Genomic DNA, 17,120 nt, shown 5'->3' with positions numbered 1-17,120 from the left:
ATTAGAGTACACAATGACGCAAAGACCATTAAATACAATGACGTAATGACGCATATAAATACAATGACGCAATGAATTGAGTGATAGAAGAGGCAAGTCGAAAACTCAGAATTTTCAATCAAAAGATGTGAACGCGAGTAGAAAAGAGCGTTATACACCATGGAAGGTACTTAGAGAGCCAGAGCTTTTACAACACGGAGCAAAATTGTTCAAATACAATATTTGTGGCTTTAAGAGATTTCTCTCTCATCCTCGCATAACTCAGCATAACTTCCTATATCTATATAGAGCTCTCCGTTTAAACACATATCCTCTGTTTCATTTTGTAGCTCCTCTGCATGCACCCCATATAGAGTAGTAGCATCTTGATGCTCGTCTGGCACCACCGCAGCGGCTTCTGATTGAGCATCTTCTCTGATCTCCTCCATTGATGTCGTTGTGATTGGCACATGGTAGCCTTCATACGTCCTTGCACTACGAGGGGCTACCTCTATGACGTACCACCAGTTTGATGTAGACTTTGTAGGATGAAATATTACCTGCTAGAGCCACATAACTTACTTGAGAGCTTTCAAGCACATAACTTGTAAAAGGGGGATGTTAACTATTTACATACTTACTTGTTCACAATGCTCGGGTAGTACGAAAGTGTCTCTTAGGTCAGTCCATTTCTTAGTAGAATCCACCTCAAGAAAACCAGACTCTCCTCTACGCACAGTAGCGTTGCGACCCTCCATGATTATCTTGAACCATTGCACGTCGAACAAGTTGACAAAAAATCCTCTGTAATCGATCCTCAAAATCTCTTGCAGCGTGCCGAAGTAAGTGAGTTCCGCCACCACAGGATCTGCATCAGAGGAACGTCGTCGACTAGACTGTTCAAATTTTGCCATGATTCCACAATCTTGAGTAAAACGCTTTTTGTCGATTCATTCCAGCCTAAAATGTCGACCTTTACACCATGCTGCTGTGTATGACTTATACTACAACGAACAAAGATTATGAGTGGCCGTTCAAACGTTTATAAATAAAGTCACTTGCTAGTCGTACATTGCAAACTTACCTTGGTCGCGCAACCCCAAGAGTACTCCCACTCTTCTTCAGTCACTTCGTCACCGCATTGTTGTGCGCTTTTCAATTGGTTGTGCAACCATCTCAAGCTCATGAAGGTTGGTAGGCTCTCCAGAACCGCTGGATAGTGCATCGGTGGTCGTCTTCCCCGTCTCCACTCGATTCGTGCCCTTTGTCGCTCTTGCTTTGCATCCTCATATTGTGAAATCCACTTTTGCATCACTGGATTGTGAAGCATGCAAAATCGGTTGATTTTAGCCTCTAGATCTTCCGTCATCTTCTTCTCAACACCGAGATTCCGTCACATTTCGGACACTTCTCCATGTCTATGTATTCCCCTCTGAAAAGAATGCAGTCATTAGGACAAGCGTGGATATAATTGTAATCCATCCCCAAGTTTCGCAAAATCTTTCTTGCTTCATCTCGGGAATCTGGCATCACATTGTCAGCTGGTAGTATGTGCTCTTTCAGCAATCTACACAACATAAAAATATGATACAGTCGTGTAAAAATCTATCAGATCATTATACATTTAGAGTTTTATTAAAGTAAACTAATTGTAATAGATCACCTGAAAAGCGCTGTGACGCTAGTGTCACTCCATCCAAACTTTGCCTGCATGTTGAGAAGAACCAGGAGTGCTTTCAATCTAGACATACGTGCTCCATTATACAATGGCGTATCGGCTTCACTTTTCATATCATCATAGATAAGCCTTTTTGAATCCATGATCGTCTCGGTCATTTCATCAATCTCGGGCTCAAACATTGCCTCGTTGGGAATGTGCTCTGCATGATCATCCCCCGAGCTGTCAGAGGCTACATCTTGTGGCCTCACATATGCTGCTTGACCAAAGCGCCTGCGAACACGTCTATTGGGTTGCAAGATTGCTGCTTGTTGGCCAGCGTCAGAGTCCGACGAGTTATAATTGGCAACAACTCGATCTATAATAGATGGATCGAACTCGCCAAATTCACGAACGTGCTGCAAAGAAACACGTCTTGTCCGTCGCACAACATGCTTGCATTGATTACAAGGACATAAGACGCTCGTTGAGAGATAGGTGTTTCGGTTGGACGGTCCCACATCCTCGTCGCTACTCATAATGAGGATAAAAAACTTATAACCTGGACAACAAATTTAATATTCTATTGGCATTCTTCGTCTTATCTCTCTCTCTCTCTCTCTCTCTCTCTCTCTCTCTCTCTCTCTCTCTCTTTACCTCACATTCTCTAGTCATGTCCAATCCCCGCACACCTCGGTCTAGAGGTGCACGGAGATCAGAACCACCGGGTTATAATCTCGTCTTTATTGGTCAATACCTATATTTGTGGGTACAAGAAATCTACACACCCACATCTACATGATACTGCATGTAGTGGACAAAACCCCTTTGCCTCTTCTCTAGCTGTAGCACTTCACAGCATCTTAACATCTTTTCACAGTAGATCTTTTCACTGTTCGTCTAACTCTAAACCCTAAACCGTAAGTAATTCTTGCGTGGACTCGATCTAACGTAAATAAGCGTAAATCTAAATAAACGTAAATCTAACTAAAAATAAACCTAAATCTAATTTAACGTAAGTCTACATCTAACCTAATCTTTAACGTCTTTTGGGATAGTTTCCTACGACGTTAAAACTCTCTTCTTCTTGTGTGTGTGTGTGTGTGTGTGTGTGTGGGTAAACCTAAATAAACCTAAGTCTAATCTAATATAACATAAATCTAAATCTAACGTAAATATATTATGTTATATTAAAAACAAAGAACTAAACTAACAGGGATTATAAGAACCTTAAAACTGATTTAACACATAATTTTTCACATAACTCGGCAAGAGTTGGCATTCTCATCACTAAAGATGTGAGAGTTAACTTCCGGCGGTGACGCTGCCTCATCTCCATTCACATCTGACGACAGCAATTGGCCCTTTAGACCGTTCTTGCTCTTGTTACTAACTTTGATGTTGCTGTTGAATGACTAGAGGTTGTCTAGATGGTCATTGTGTCGGGGATGTAGTGACTCTTGCCGCCCTGAAGATCCACCTTCTTCCCTATCTTCTGAAGACATTTCACCAGCACTTTTGGATCGACGGAGCCCACCATGAGTGAAGGCAGCAATACCCTATATTCCATTGAGGGCTTTCTTCACCCGCTTCATGCAGGCATCGCAGTCTATGGAGACCTAAATCTAATCTAATATAACGTAAATCTAAATCTAGCGTAAATAAACGTAAATCTAACTAAAAATAAACCTAAATCTAATTTAATGTAAGTCTACATATAACCTAATCTTTAACGTCTTTTAAGATAGTTTCCTACGACGTTATAACTCTCTTCTTCTTGTGTGTGTGCGCGTGTGTGGATGTGTGTGCCAATAAAAAGAGATAACTGGTATAACCTTTCTATCACCCATGCCAAGTATGATAGATTGATTATGCCATTTCCCTCTTGAATAATAGGTCTTGAGTTCAACTCCTCGTCGGCTAGATCTTTAGTTCTTTTAATTTTAATTAGTTTCCTACGACGTTAAATTAGTTTCTCTCTCTTTCTCTCTCAATGTGTGTGCGTTTTTTTGGATTGTATGCATGTTTTCTCTCTCTTTTCCTCTCTAAATGTGTGCATTTTGTTTATGCATGTTCTCTCTCTCTTTTCCTCTCTCAATGCGTGCGTTTTTTGTTTATGCATGCTCTCTCTCTCTCTTTTTCTCTCTCAATGTGTGTGTGCATTCTTTGTTTATGTATGTGTGTGTGCGTTTTTGTTTTTGTTTGTACTCTCTCTCTCTCTCTCTCTCTCTCTCTCTCTCTCTCTCTCTCTCTCTCTCAAAAACACTATGTGTGTGTGTGTGTGAGAGAGAGAGAGGGAGAGAGAAAGAGGGGAAGGGAACATGAGAATGAGGAGAGGGAAGGATCATACCTGGCTCTCCTTCCTCTCCTCGTGTGTGTGTGTGTGTGTGGAGAAGAAAAAGAGAGAGAGAGAGAGGGAGAGAGAAAGAGGGGAAGGGAACATGAGAATGAGGAGAGGGAAGGAGCATTCCTGGCTCTCATTCCTCTCCTCGTGTGTGTGTGTGTGTGTGGAGAAGAAAAAGAGAGAGAGAGAGAGAGAGAGAGAGAGAGAGAGAGAGAGCATTACATGTTGCTTGCTTGAGGGCGCCGAAAAACTCAGATCTGAGATCTGAGTTTTTGGGCGCGCTCGGTTATTGTTTTAGCCCAGCCGGCGTCGCTATGAGCGTCGCAAATTTCTTTGTAAATTTGCGACGCTCATAGCGACGCCGGGATTTTTTTTTTTGAGCGTCGCTAATATGAATAGCCTCTTGTAGTGTATAGACAAAAAAAGTATCCATCTATAGACATCTGGATCCTATAATGACCTCCTATTAATGTTGATGTAAAGTCCAAAGTTCCCTTAGGAAGATGGTGGTCTTTACTTTCGTGCCATCTGCAACCTCGAATCTGCCAATGCAAAAATTTGCCGAGATTTTTACTAGCTCCTCCTTCGATATGTGGGCCTTCTCATTTGAGGAGATTTCTACCACCTTGTAGGGTGGTGATTCCCATTTCTTCATTGGTCGTTTTCCAGGCATTTTGTGATCAAGATTTTATGTGTTAGTTCCAAAAAATGGCTAGGAAGTTGTCAAAAAAATCAAAAAATGCAAACTTGACCATAAAATAAAAAATGAGCATAACTTGATAAAAACAAGTCCAAATATGTCCAAAATTCACCATTGCAACTAGCACAGCTATAGGCACTAGGCCAAGTGGCTGCATGTCACTCCCTTGTAAAACATGAGGTTATGCAAAGAAATCTACAGTGCCAGTTTTGGTACTTCTTATCATCGCTTTGGTACTCCTTGACATCACTTTGGTGCTAGTTAGTTCCCTTTGGTATTGGTTAGCTCCCTTGTGGAACATGAGGTTATGCAAAGAAATCTACAGTGCCAGTTTTGGTACTTATTATCATCACTTTGGTACTGGTTAGCTCCCTTTTGGTACTGTTTTCTACCCTTTTGGTACATGAGCTCATGCAAAGAGCTCTACAGAGCCAGTTTTGGTACTTCTTGTCATCACTTTGGTGCTAGTTATCTTATTTTTTGTACTGGTGGTTAGTATTAACTAGATATTGTTTAGAGGCAGGTTGATACAAATCCTGACAGCTAATGTACAGCAATCTCAAATACTGAATAGAGGAAGTGAAGAATAGAAAGAACAAAGGAAAATCATGAGGAGAAAGAGATGTATTTAGTTTAGAAGAAACATTTCACTTGCCCACTTAGGGGCTCTAGAATTGTGTTTCAAGTAACATGGATGCACCATCGCCGCTATCATCAACATCATATGGCATGCTATTGTATATGTTCTCTTATATTTTAGTAGATAACTTGAATTGATTAACGACCCCTACAATAGGCTCCATCAAAACGTATGGCCCTTCTAAGATGTGAGTAGATCATGAATGGAGATGTTTGATCCAAAAGTCTATATGTATCAACTTTTCCTTCCACGTGGCCATAGTAGATGCCTTCAACAACCTTCCCGCCTCTTACAATCTTGTTATGCCAGTTATCCTTTTGGGCTCTCATTGTCTAGTACAACACTTTCGTGCATTTGATAAGGTACAAGTCCTCTTTAGCCTCGGCTGCTTTGACTATAAAATTATCCCCAATGGATAGCATTCCATACAACATTTTAGGGCTACCTTCATATGAGCTTCATACAATGGCAGAAGTGAAACTTGGCTCATTGGCATAGAATAGCCATCATCCTCCTTATCATTGTCTTTGTTGTCCCTTCCTGTATTTATAGACCCTGGTAGTGATATGATGGAAACATATTTCCATTCTTCTATATGCGTTCTTTTTTGCATCTTCTCCATAGCCCATTGATACATGGATCCAAAAGCATGAAAGTGTTCTAAAGCGTACGGCGCACCGGTTGTCCTTGTTACCATATACATGTGGTAGTGATGTGTGTGAGCACACTAGGACTGCCAAGGCATTTTTTCCCTCTTTAGGAGGTTTTTTCCCCCGAGCATTGATATATACGCCCATCACTCTAGGGCTATCTATCTTTCCATTGCATACTAAGTAACACACTCTCTATCTATCTTTCCATTGCATACTAAGTAACACACTCTCTATTGTGTGCCTTGAGCTTCCTTCATCTTCTCCAAGCTGTGTGCATTTCTCTGCAACCCTAATTCCAAAAATTGGTATCAGAGCACATTGCGTCCTCTCGGGCTTGTCGCCAGCTGCTCCAACACACGCCTGCTCACTTTCTCCGATTTCAATGAGCTTTGGCAAGCGTTCGTAGGTCGAAATTTTTTTTGGGAGTGCTCGTAGAGGTTAGTCTTCTCAGATTTTTGTTTCGGCCTCCGTTTCTACTATAGGTAGTAATGCACAGGCTATTTCGTCATTTTGTGCAGAATTTTTTTCAGTGCTATTTTTTGCATAACAGGTGCCTCATAGTCTTCTACGGTTTGTGCTATATAGCATCTGTTGTTCCCGCTCCGTTTCTCCTATTTTCGGGCAGTTTTCACATCAGGTGCAGCATTTACCATGGCTGACAACAACAAAGATGTGTTCAAGATGTTTGCTGCTGAGGACAGGTTGGATGGGGATAACTACCCTATGTGGGCTTATATGATGCAACATGTTCTTGTGTCAAAGTGTGTCTGGAACATTGTGCAGGGCATTGATGTACGTCCTAGTTCTGAGGATGTAGGCGATGTTGAAGACGTTGCAGGTCTTGCTGCAAGGATTGCTGCTATTAGAGTTGTTTTGACTACGGCAGAGCAAGCTCGTTGGGATGTAAAAGATGTGCAGGCTCATGCAATGATTGTGTTGTCTGTGAAGCGCACCATTATTCCTCACATTCGTTCAGAAAAATCTGTAAAACAGGCTTGAGATATTCTAGCAGGTCTTTATGCAAGCTGCAATGAGGCTAAAATTGCTTTGCTGCGTAAAGAGCTGGAGTCAAAGATTATGCATGAGGAAGATGATATGGACACTTTCGTTGCTGGTGTCAAGGATATCAATGAGCAACTTATTTCTGCAGGTGAAGTCCTTTCAGACAGTTCCTTTGTGCAGACTGTTCTTGATGTCTTACTAGACTTTTGCTAGTACTTGGAGACTGATGACCCAAGGAAATCCTGAAGTTGTCAAGTTTGACGCATTATGCACATTGCTGTTACAAGAGTCACTTTCCAGAAAAAACAGAACTAGTAGCGTGCTGTTGAATAGGCTTTTATTGCTTCTCATGAAAGGGTGGTAACAGCAATGCAACTACTTCTTATGGTTCTCCTGCGAGTGGCAAAACTTCTGTTCCTAATGCTTCTGCTGGCAGCAATTCGTCTGGAAATTCTGGTGATAAGGGAAAAAATAAGATGCGTTGCCATTATTGTAAAGCTAATGATCACTTGATAAGGTTGTGTCCTAAGTTGAAGGCCAAAGAGGCTCAGAAGAAAGAGGGTGGTTCCACTGCAAATGTTGGCTCCACTACAAATGCAACAACTGTTGAGTCTTCTATGAAAGGAGACTGTGTTGCTGATGTTGATGCATAATGGGTTTTTAATGCAGAGTGCACTTACAATCCTGTTGTCCATGATGCATGCTTGTCAGTTGCTGCATATGTGGTATTTCGACAGTGGTGCTACAAAGCACATTATCTCACATGGTGAATTGTTTACCTCTCTCGAGTGTGCCCTCATGGGAATTCAATCACTTGTGCCAACAATGCCTCTTATCCGGTTCAGGGAGTTAGAAAGATTGTGCTTACTGCTACAAATGGCAGTTCCTTCACACTTGTTGATGCACTTTATGTACATGGGATCAAGAAGAATCTCTTGTCTATATCCGCACTAGCTAGACTTGGACTTGTAGTCAAATTTGTGGATGATAGATGTACAATTCATGATCTCGGTTTTGGTGATGAAATTGTTGCATCTGGCCTTTTGTGTCATGGGCTATATAAGCTCACTTTGTATGACAAGTGTGGACAAAATTTTGCAAATGCTGTTGCGCCATGGGAATATTAACTCTGGTAATAAATTTACATAGTGGTGTTCTATTATGTCAATGACATGGAATACATTTTTTTGTTTACCGCGCAATGGTAAAAAAAGCGGAACAGTCGGTGTGTAATGCTAGTAGTTCAAAGGACAAATAAAATAGAGAGAACTCTAGAGCATGAAGACTTATACAATGACATTTGAAATGTGCTACTTGAATACAATCACATGATTAAAAAATAGTAGAAATATAATTGGAAAAATGTATTCAATGTTAGAAGAGGTGAGTACAATAGATGCTACGTATATAGGTCACAAGGCAAGCCCAACATACAAGAGTACTAGTGGTCCAGACTAGCCAACCGGCTGCTCTATCCCACAATTTCCACCTTCGGTGGTAGTCCATAGAGATAAGAGAGAGGAGTTTTCACCAAAACATACACATCAGTCTTATACTCTCCTAGCCATCCTATCTTGATTTTTTTGGGTCCATAAGATCAAACATATTGGTGAAGCCATTTCACACCCAACTACAATAGCTTTGCCTCCCATCGAAGCTTCACAACCATTTCTGGGCTACTTCACCCATCCATTCAAAAGAAATGTGCCATTGGGATTAGCCAACTTTTCTTTATAGTATTTCTTGCAAGAGAGGCATTGACTAGGCATAGTTCTACTCTTATGCAAGAAACTCTGATTGAATGAAGGCCATTATTAGATATAGTCGCCATTTGCTTCTCAACCTCTGTAAAGAGGGGAATTAAGCAGTGGGTTGCACACACACTCTCATCCTCTTATGTGGGGCTTGGGCCATTGTGAATTCTTGCCATGCTTTAAACTCAGTAAAATGTTAGGTAATTGCATAGGTTAACCTTCCAGGTCAATGAGAATGGTCCTTAAAGTATGCAGAGGAGTCAACAAAAAATCACTTTAAAGCAAACATGAAGTATCATGCAATTTCTCATCAAAAGAGGAAAACTTACTACTTGTCAAATCAAAATTTTGAAAACCATATGTGCACAAGCTCTGCCTACAAACTTTCAATTCACAAAGGCAAGCTTTTAGAATATGAAGTCAGAAGCATTATAAACTTGTGCACTATGATGGAGAAATATACAGATCTGGCAATCTTGCTTATTTTTTGGCCAATTCAGTGCACATTCGAAAGTTTGTGGGCACAATTCAAAAAGGCAAGCTTTTAGAATATGAAGTCAAACGCATTATAAACTTGTGCACTATGGTGGAGAAATATACAGATCTGGCAATGTTGCTTATTTTTTGGCCAATTCAGTGCACATTTGAAAGCGATTACCTGCTATTCTCAAGAGTTCCTCTACTTGACCTCATTATGGCACTCTTGTAGACCCTTCTTCTAGCTATTGCCTCCATATAAATACACTGCCATTTGACAGTGATATTCATAGAAGGCTTGCAGCCAGAAATTATACGAGGCCATCTGTTTCCAAGGGATGTTTTCCTTGCGGACGGTGACACGGCAAGCACCTGCATCTGTTGGGTGAGCCTTCGAGCGTTCTGGCCTACGACCTGAGCCAAACAAGGTGTTTTTTTAAAAATGCAAGCAAGCAATCGTTTGTGAGAGGTGTTCGTTTGTGCCCTCGTTACAAAAAGGGGCCGAAGGTGGTTCTTTGGGGTGGAGGTGGTTCATGCCTTAGGTGGACAACAAGCAAGAGGGTGAGGCGACACTGAGGTGTTGGTACCTGTTGAAGGGCTGATGGCAAGAGACAGAGACATGTTGAGGGTTGACGACGAGCTTGGCAATGGTTGACAACGAGGTTGACACGGTGATGGCAAGGTTGTTGGCGGGGTCGACAGGGCTGACGATGGACGTGTTGATGGGTTGGTGGTGAGCAGGGATGGGGTGACAGGTTGACTGCGAGTAGCAAGGGAAATAGGTTGACGGTGAGCAGGGATAGGCCGTGGGATGAGGCTAAACAGGCTGACGAGAGAGGATGTCGTGAGAGCAGCCATGAGAGGAGGAGCAAACGGGCTAGGGGGAGAGCAGGCGAGAGAGCACTTTGGCCTATGTAGGCATTGTCCCGTGACTCGAGGCTCTCCAAGTCCCCACACTTCAAAGGAAATCTCCGCACACTTCCAGTTTCATCCTTCAACCTCCGTCTCCCCACCTTCAAGGGCATCCCAAAGGGCTGGAGGAGGTGCCACGTGTCCACCTCCCTCCAAGCTCCATTCTATTAGTTCAAGTAGCCTAGTGGCTGCCAAGCCGAGCCGAGCGTGACGTCTTCACGCTCTCCCCACTTTCTTCCTGTCGCTTCTCTTTGTGTCTTCGAACAGTTGCATGAAACACCACCGGTCGAAGGAGGTGCTGCCACGCGTCAGGGGAGGGAGCTAGAATCCCTCCCCCTTTTATCTTTAGTACAGATATATATAGATGGTCACATGGGGGAAAATTCATGTGTGCGCTTGTAGCACAAAAAGTAGGCTCATGAGGGTGGTACAAGCTCTTGAACTCTACGAGATTTCATAGAAGCCCAAGCTTCGTAGATTTTCTCCCATTCCACCTCATGCATAGATTGAGGTGCTAACAATGCAAGAAACATAAGCGTATCCAAAGTAGAGAGAGTCAAACTACTCTCATCCTCCTTGATTCTATTTTGCTTTGAGAATCCACACTATCAAACAAGTTGTGCTGAAAGGAATCAAGAGTATTATTTGCCAAAGCTTCAACAAAGATGGATAAGACTCGATCCATCCATCTTCCCCATTGCATTGTTCCCATATTTCAAAAAAGCCATAGCTTGGAAACTCTTGATAGACTTGCCATTTCTTGATGCCAGCTTTGTGTCTCCCTTGCAAGTTCACACTAGCAATGCCCTCATCACTATATCACACGGGCATGCTCAAATATTGGGATCGATGGGGGAGGAGGAAAATGGTGGACCGTCATATTTGACAATCGCCCCGAATTTACTAGTCCACCCGAATTTACAAATTTACCCTGAATTTACTAATCGGCCCACATTTACAATATGAGATACTAGAATCCCCTATATTTAAACGAACGCATGCGGGCGTAGTGGTTAGTGCACATGGCTCGCCGTGGGGAGGTCGCGGGTTGAAGACATGGGGTGCGGACTAACCCAAATTTACAAGCCTACCCGAATTTACTTTTCTCCCCAAATTTACCAAATGTCTCGAATTCACAAATGTGCATCTTACGGTCCGAATCACCTCAACCGTAGATCCCATTGAAGTTGCCCGTGCGAGATAGTGTGGAGGCGAGCCATGTACATTATAAATTGAGAATAAAATCTGGTCATACTGATAAAATCACATGACTCTCCTTTCTTTTTTACAATTATAGCTTCAACTCCTAATCTCTACGCTCCAACTAAAGAATACTACTCTAGACTCTAACCTCTAAAAGGTCTTCATCATAACTGAACGCCTCGTCCAACCTTTGGCCTTCAAAGTGTGAAGGCTAAATTTTTCCTTGGGAGATAATCTGCATTAACATCACAACTCAGAATTTGAGGAGACTTTATGAGTAGGGCGGCATGATATCTAGGAAGCGCTAATGAGAAGGTCGGAGAGGCTTTAGGGCCCTATGCAGCCCCCAATTGGTGCGCGTTCGCTTGTGGAGGAAGTCTGGAAGGGAAGACCTTCTTGCAGATGCTCTCTACCAGAGGCTCTGTGGCCCTATGCAACTCCCAATTTTTCAGGGTTGGTGCCCGTTCGCTTGTGGAGGAAGTCTGGAAGGGAAGCCCTTTTGCTAGATGCTCACTCTCCCTCTTCTCATAGGAAGGTTCTTCCAAAGGATTTTCTTGGCGTTCTCGCTGACAGTAAGAATGAGCGCATGTAAGAAAGGGAGGCAAAGCCGGTGGGCCTTCGCATGTCAATTAAAGAAGGGTATTGTCAGGTGCATGTAAGAAAGGGAGGCAAAGCGGTGAGCCTTTGCATGTCAATTAACGCAGGGTAGCTTTCCATAAGTGCAGTAAACACTCTGCCACATGATGGATATGCGTCCGTTTGCAAGGTCGTGACAGAGGGTGTGTGCCTTCAGGAGAAAGAGAAGAGACAGCGAGGGAATAGGACGGGTAGGGGAAACTAGGACAGACTACAAAGAAGGGTTCGGTGTGGGAAGAGAAGCAAGGTACGGTGGTGCAAAAGGCTTGGGCAACTACTAGCCCTAACAACACCAAGAGGTGCCGTTGCTTCCTTGAAGGCTCTCAATGCAGAGGCAAGAACTGGTGGGATTGCTTCCTCCTCGAAGGATAACGCCATGGGAGGTGCTCACAGTGCAGAGGCAGGTGGTGGTGGGGTTTCAGACATGTCGGCGCCTGCTGGAAGTGCCGACGAAGGCAGTTTTGCAGCTCCTCCATCTGGCAATGGGGCGACACCTAACAGTGTGGAGGAAGACGATTCTACTGTTGTAGGTCTTGGCATTGGGGCATCTATCGGTGCACCATTTGATGGTGGTTTAGGAGATGTCGGAGGATCCCCTGATGCCAAGATCTGTGCTGATGTGATCCAGAGTGTCACAGACCTTAAGACAGCCAAGCAGGAAGAAGCATATGGGACAGGGCATACGGATTTCTTCAATCGAAAGGCAGAAATGAGTCAATACTCCGTATCTTAGAAGGGCAACCCTTAAGGATCACGGTGCTTGTGGGTCCACCGGATTCAGGACAGTCTAAAATACTGGAGCATCTCCAAATTGTCTGGAACCAGAAAGCTGGGCTAAAGGTATTTTCTCCACTGCTGTACATTGACATGAGAAAGCACGAGTGTACTAGCTCTGAAGGATTGGCTCAAAGCATCCGCATCGAGGTCGAATCGTGGAAAGATAATGTGAGAGTATTTTTTATTGCCATCAAGCATGCAGGTAACATATGTGGGATACCTGTCAGGTCTATATTAGGTGCCGTCACATCATTTTGGGATTCTTTCAAGGATGAGAGCGGACTTGTGGTTGTTCAGGACAGTATTCGTCTACATTTGGGTAGAAATCCCAATCTTAGGCCTATAATCGTATTCGATGAGGCAAACAGGCTGAAAGCTTGGAAGGATGAACATCCAGTGGCGCTTGCCAGCTTGGCATACTTCTTATTGTGGATAACGAAGCAGACTTGCAAGGGCCATGTCATTACGGCATCATCCGACCACTTCTTTTGTGAGTGCATCCGGAGCGTACTCGGTCAGCAAACCAAGATGAAAGTCCTACCTATGGGATATTTCAGTAAGGCTGAAGCAAGGGCCTTCCTTCTCAACTATACGATCCCACTTTAAAAGTTGGTCGTGCCTCCTATTGATGACAAGGCATGGGCCTTGATTCACAAGGTGACTGGTGGTAGCCCCCATTTACTCATGAACATAGCTCAAGATGCGACTGATTACGAGTTGTGCGATATAGCCATTCACGCTATGCTAGAGCCCATGGTGAGCTTTTGGGAAGATGCATTGGCCATCAACACAGCAGGGACCGCCGAACAGCTAGCGGGTATCCTGAAAATACTCAGTGCGAACGATGGGCTCGCTGGGTTCCACAAGCTGATTCGAGAGGTCTTCGAGAATGATCGGACTAAAGCAAAGCAGGTCATTTGACAGCTGGTCCATGACAACCTCTTTCATGTTAGGGTCTGGTACAGCAGCATGCAGTATTATGACTTGCAAAGGCCCACTCACGATGATGTGAAGTTCCTTATGGTGATTAGCCCGACAGCATTTGCTGCTCTGAAATGCCTATATCCGTCCTCCTCCACCAACCTTTGAATGTACACAAAACAGCCATCAGAAGGTTTCCGACATATAGTAGAGATATAGAGCTAGCCTAATACCTATAGTAGAGAGTATAGAGCTAGCCTAATACCTAATTGGGACTAGAAATCAGGCACGTGATATGGCTTGCATTTATGGCCGAATATAGATGAAGCAATCTATGCTTAATACTACTGGCTGAATTTTAAGTCATACATAATACTATTTTGGTGGTTTACAGCAGTACCCTAATCCTCCTTTGCTGGTTATAATCTCATAGGACTACGATCGATGTATTTTTAGTGATACATGTTTATCCTCTCTAAAAATATGTATCACTAAAAATATATCAGTAGTACAAGGTAAAAAGTGCCCATGTGAAAGCACACACATGGGCACTTTTTACCTTGTACTAAGCATAAGATTGCTTCATCTATATTTGGCCATAAATGCAAGCCATATCACGTGCCTGATTTCCAGGCCCAATTAGGTATTAGGCTAGCTCTCTACTCTCTGCTATATGTGAACATATGACACCCATAACAATAGCAAATATGTCGGAAACCTTCTGATGACTGCTTTGTGTACATTCAAAGGTTGGTGGAGGGGGATGGATACAGGCATTTCAGAGCAGCAAATGTCTCGGGCTAATCGCCATGAGGAACTCCACATCATCGTTAGTGGGCCTTTGCAAGTCATAATACTGCATGTCGTTGTACCAGACCCTAACATGAAAGAGGTTTTCATGGACCAACTGTCGAATGACCTGCTTTGCCTTAGTCCGGTCATTCTCAAAGACCTCTCGGATCAGCTTGTGGAACCCAGCGAGCCCATCATTCGCACTAAGTATTTTCAGGATACCCTCTAGCTGTTCGGTGGTCCTTGCTGTGTTGGTGGCCAATGCATCTTCCCAAAAGCTCACCATGGGCTCTAGCATAGCGTGAATGGCTATATCCACGACTCGTAATCAGCCGCATCCCGAGCTATGTTCATGAGTAAATGGGGGCTACCACCAGTCACCTTGTGAATCAAGGCCCATACCTTGTCATCAATTGGAGGCATGACCAACTTTTGAAGTGGGATCATATGGTTGAGAAGAAAGGCCCTTCTTTCAGCCTTACTGAAATATCCCACAGGCATGACTTTCATCTTGGTCTGTCATCTTGGTTTGACCGAGTATGCTCCGGATCCACCCATGAAAGAAGTGGTCGGATGATGCCATAATGACATGGCCCTTGCAAGTCTGCTTCGTTATCCACAGGAAGAAGTGTGCCAAGCTGGCAAGGGCCAGTGGATGTTCATCCTTCCAAGCTTTCAACTTGTTTGCCTCATCAAATACGATGATAGGTCTATGATTGGTATTTCTATCCAAATGTAGACAAATACTATCCTGAACAGCCACAAGCCCGCTCTCATCCTTGAAAGAATCCCAAAATGATGTGAAGGCACCTGATATAGATCCAACAGGTATCCCACATGTGTTACCTGCATGCTTGATGGCATTAACAAATACTCTCACATTATCTTTCCACGATTCGACCTCGATACAGATGCTTTGAGCCAATCCATCAGGGATAGTACACTCACGCTTTCTCATGTCAATGTACAACAGTGGAGAAAATACCTTTAGCCCAGCTTTCTGGTTCCAGACAGTTCGGAGATGCTCCAACATATTAGATTTTCCTGAATCCAGTGGACGCACAAGCACCGTGATCCTTGAGCGCTGCCCTTCTAAGATACGGAGTAATTGACTCATTTCTGCTTTTCAATTGAAGAAATCCGTATGTCCTGTCCCATATGCTTCTTGCTCCTTGGCTGTCTTAAGGTTTGTGACACTCTGGATCAGATCAGCACAGACCTTGGCATATGAGGATCGTCCAACAGCTCCTAAACCACCATCAAATGATGCACCGACAAATGTCCCAATGACAAGACCTAGATCAGTAGAATCGTCTTCCTCCACACTGTTAGGTGTTGCCCCAATGCCAGATGGAGGAGCTGCAAAATTGCCTTCGTTGGCACTATCAGCAGGCACCAACATGTCCGAAACCCCACCACCGCCTGCCTCTGCACTATGAGCGCCTCCCATGGCGTTATCCTTCAAGGAGGAACAAATCTCACCACTGCCTCCCTATGCACTGAGAGCCTTCAAGGAAGCAACGACACCTCTTGGTGTTGTTAGGGCTAGTAGTTACCCAAGCCTCTTGCACCACCGTACCTTGCTTCTCTTCCCGCACCGAACCCTTCTCTGCCGTCTATCCTAGTTTCTCCTACGCGTCCTCTTCCCTCGCCGTCTCTTCTCTTTCTCCTCAAGGCACACACCCTCTGTCACGACCTTGCAAACCTACGCATATCCATCACGTGGCAGAGTGTTTACTGCACTACCTTGCTTTAATTGACATGCGAAGTCCCACCGCTTTGCCTCCCTTTCTTACATTCACCTGACTGTACTCTGCTTTAATTGACATGCGAAGGCCCGCCGGCTTTGCCTCCCTTTCTTACATGTGCCTGATTCTTACTGTCAGCAAGAACGCCAAGGAAATCCTTTGGAACAACCTTCCTATGAGAAGAGGTATAGAGAGCATCTAGCAACAGGGCTTCCCTTCCAGACTTCCTCCACAAGCGAACCCGCACCAATCCTGAAAAATTGGGTGCATAGGGCCGCAGAGCCTCTTAGTCCTTCTCATGAGAAGAGGGAGAGAGCATCTGCAAGAAGGGCTTCCCATCCAGACTTCCTCCACAAGGGAACGTGCACCAACCCTAAAAACTGGGGGCTCCATAGGGCGCCCTACTCATGAAGTCTCCTCAAATTTTGAGTCGCGACGTTGCAGATTATGTCCCGACTCCCAAGGAAAAATTTAGCCTTCACACTTTGAAGGCCAAAGGTTGAACGAGGCGTTCAGTTATGATGAAGACCTTTTAGAGGTTAGAGTCTAGAGTAAGAGATTAGGAGTTGAAGCTATAACTGTAAAATAGAAAGGAGAGTCTTGTGATTTTATCACTACAACCAGATTTTATTCTCAATTTACAATGTACATTGCTCGTGTGAACTTGCAAGGGAGGCAGAAAGCTGGCATCAAGCAATGGCAAGTCTATAAAGAGTTTCCAAGCTATGGCTTTTTTGAAATATGGGAACAATGCAATGGGGAAGATGGATGGCTCGAGTCTTATCCATCTTTGTTGAAGCTTTGGCAAATAATGCTCTTGATTCGTGTCAGCACAACTTGTTTGATAGTGTGGATTCTCAAAGCAAAATAGAATCAAGGAGGATGAGAGTAGTTTGACTCTCTCTACTTTGGATACGCTTATGTT

General features: G+C 43.7%; 1 protein-coding gene and 1 pseudogene across 1 annotated transcript; one reads left to right on the top strand and one right to left on the bottom strand.

Moving 5' to 3' along the window:
- The window catches only part of LOC147436382 (uncharacterized), a 110,540-nt pseudogene that overhangs the window by 70,338 nt on the left and 23,082 nt on the right, over positions 1 to 17,120 (top strand).
- LOC147436383 (uncharacterized) lies at positions 9,351 to 10,064 on the bottom strand. The gene is made up of 2 exons (XM_086488153.1): positions 9,794 to 10,064; positions 9,351 to 9,620 (listed from the first exon to the last, which is right to left on the bottom strand). The coding sequence occupies exons 1-2, from the start codon at positions 10,062 to 10,064 to the stop codon at positions 9,448 to 9,450; spliced, it is 444 nt and encodes a 147-aa protein (XP_086344279.1). The 3' UTR covers positions 9,351 to 9,447.

Source organism: Adiantum capillus-veneris, chromosome 18, assembly GCF_014529385.1.
Source record: "Adiantum capillus-veneris isolate H3 chromosome 18, ASM1452938v2, whole genome shotgun sequence".
Classification (NCBI taxonomy): Eukaryota; Viridiplantae; Streptophyta; class Polypodiopsida; order Polypodiales; family Pteridaceae; genus Adiantum; species Adiantum capillus-veneris.
Note: the sequence above shows the minus strand (reverse complement) of the source record. Positions and strands in the feature narration are given on the sequence as shown.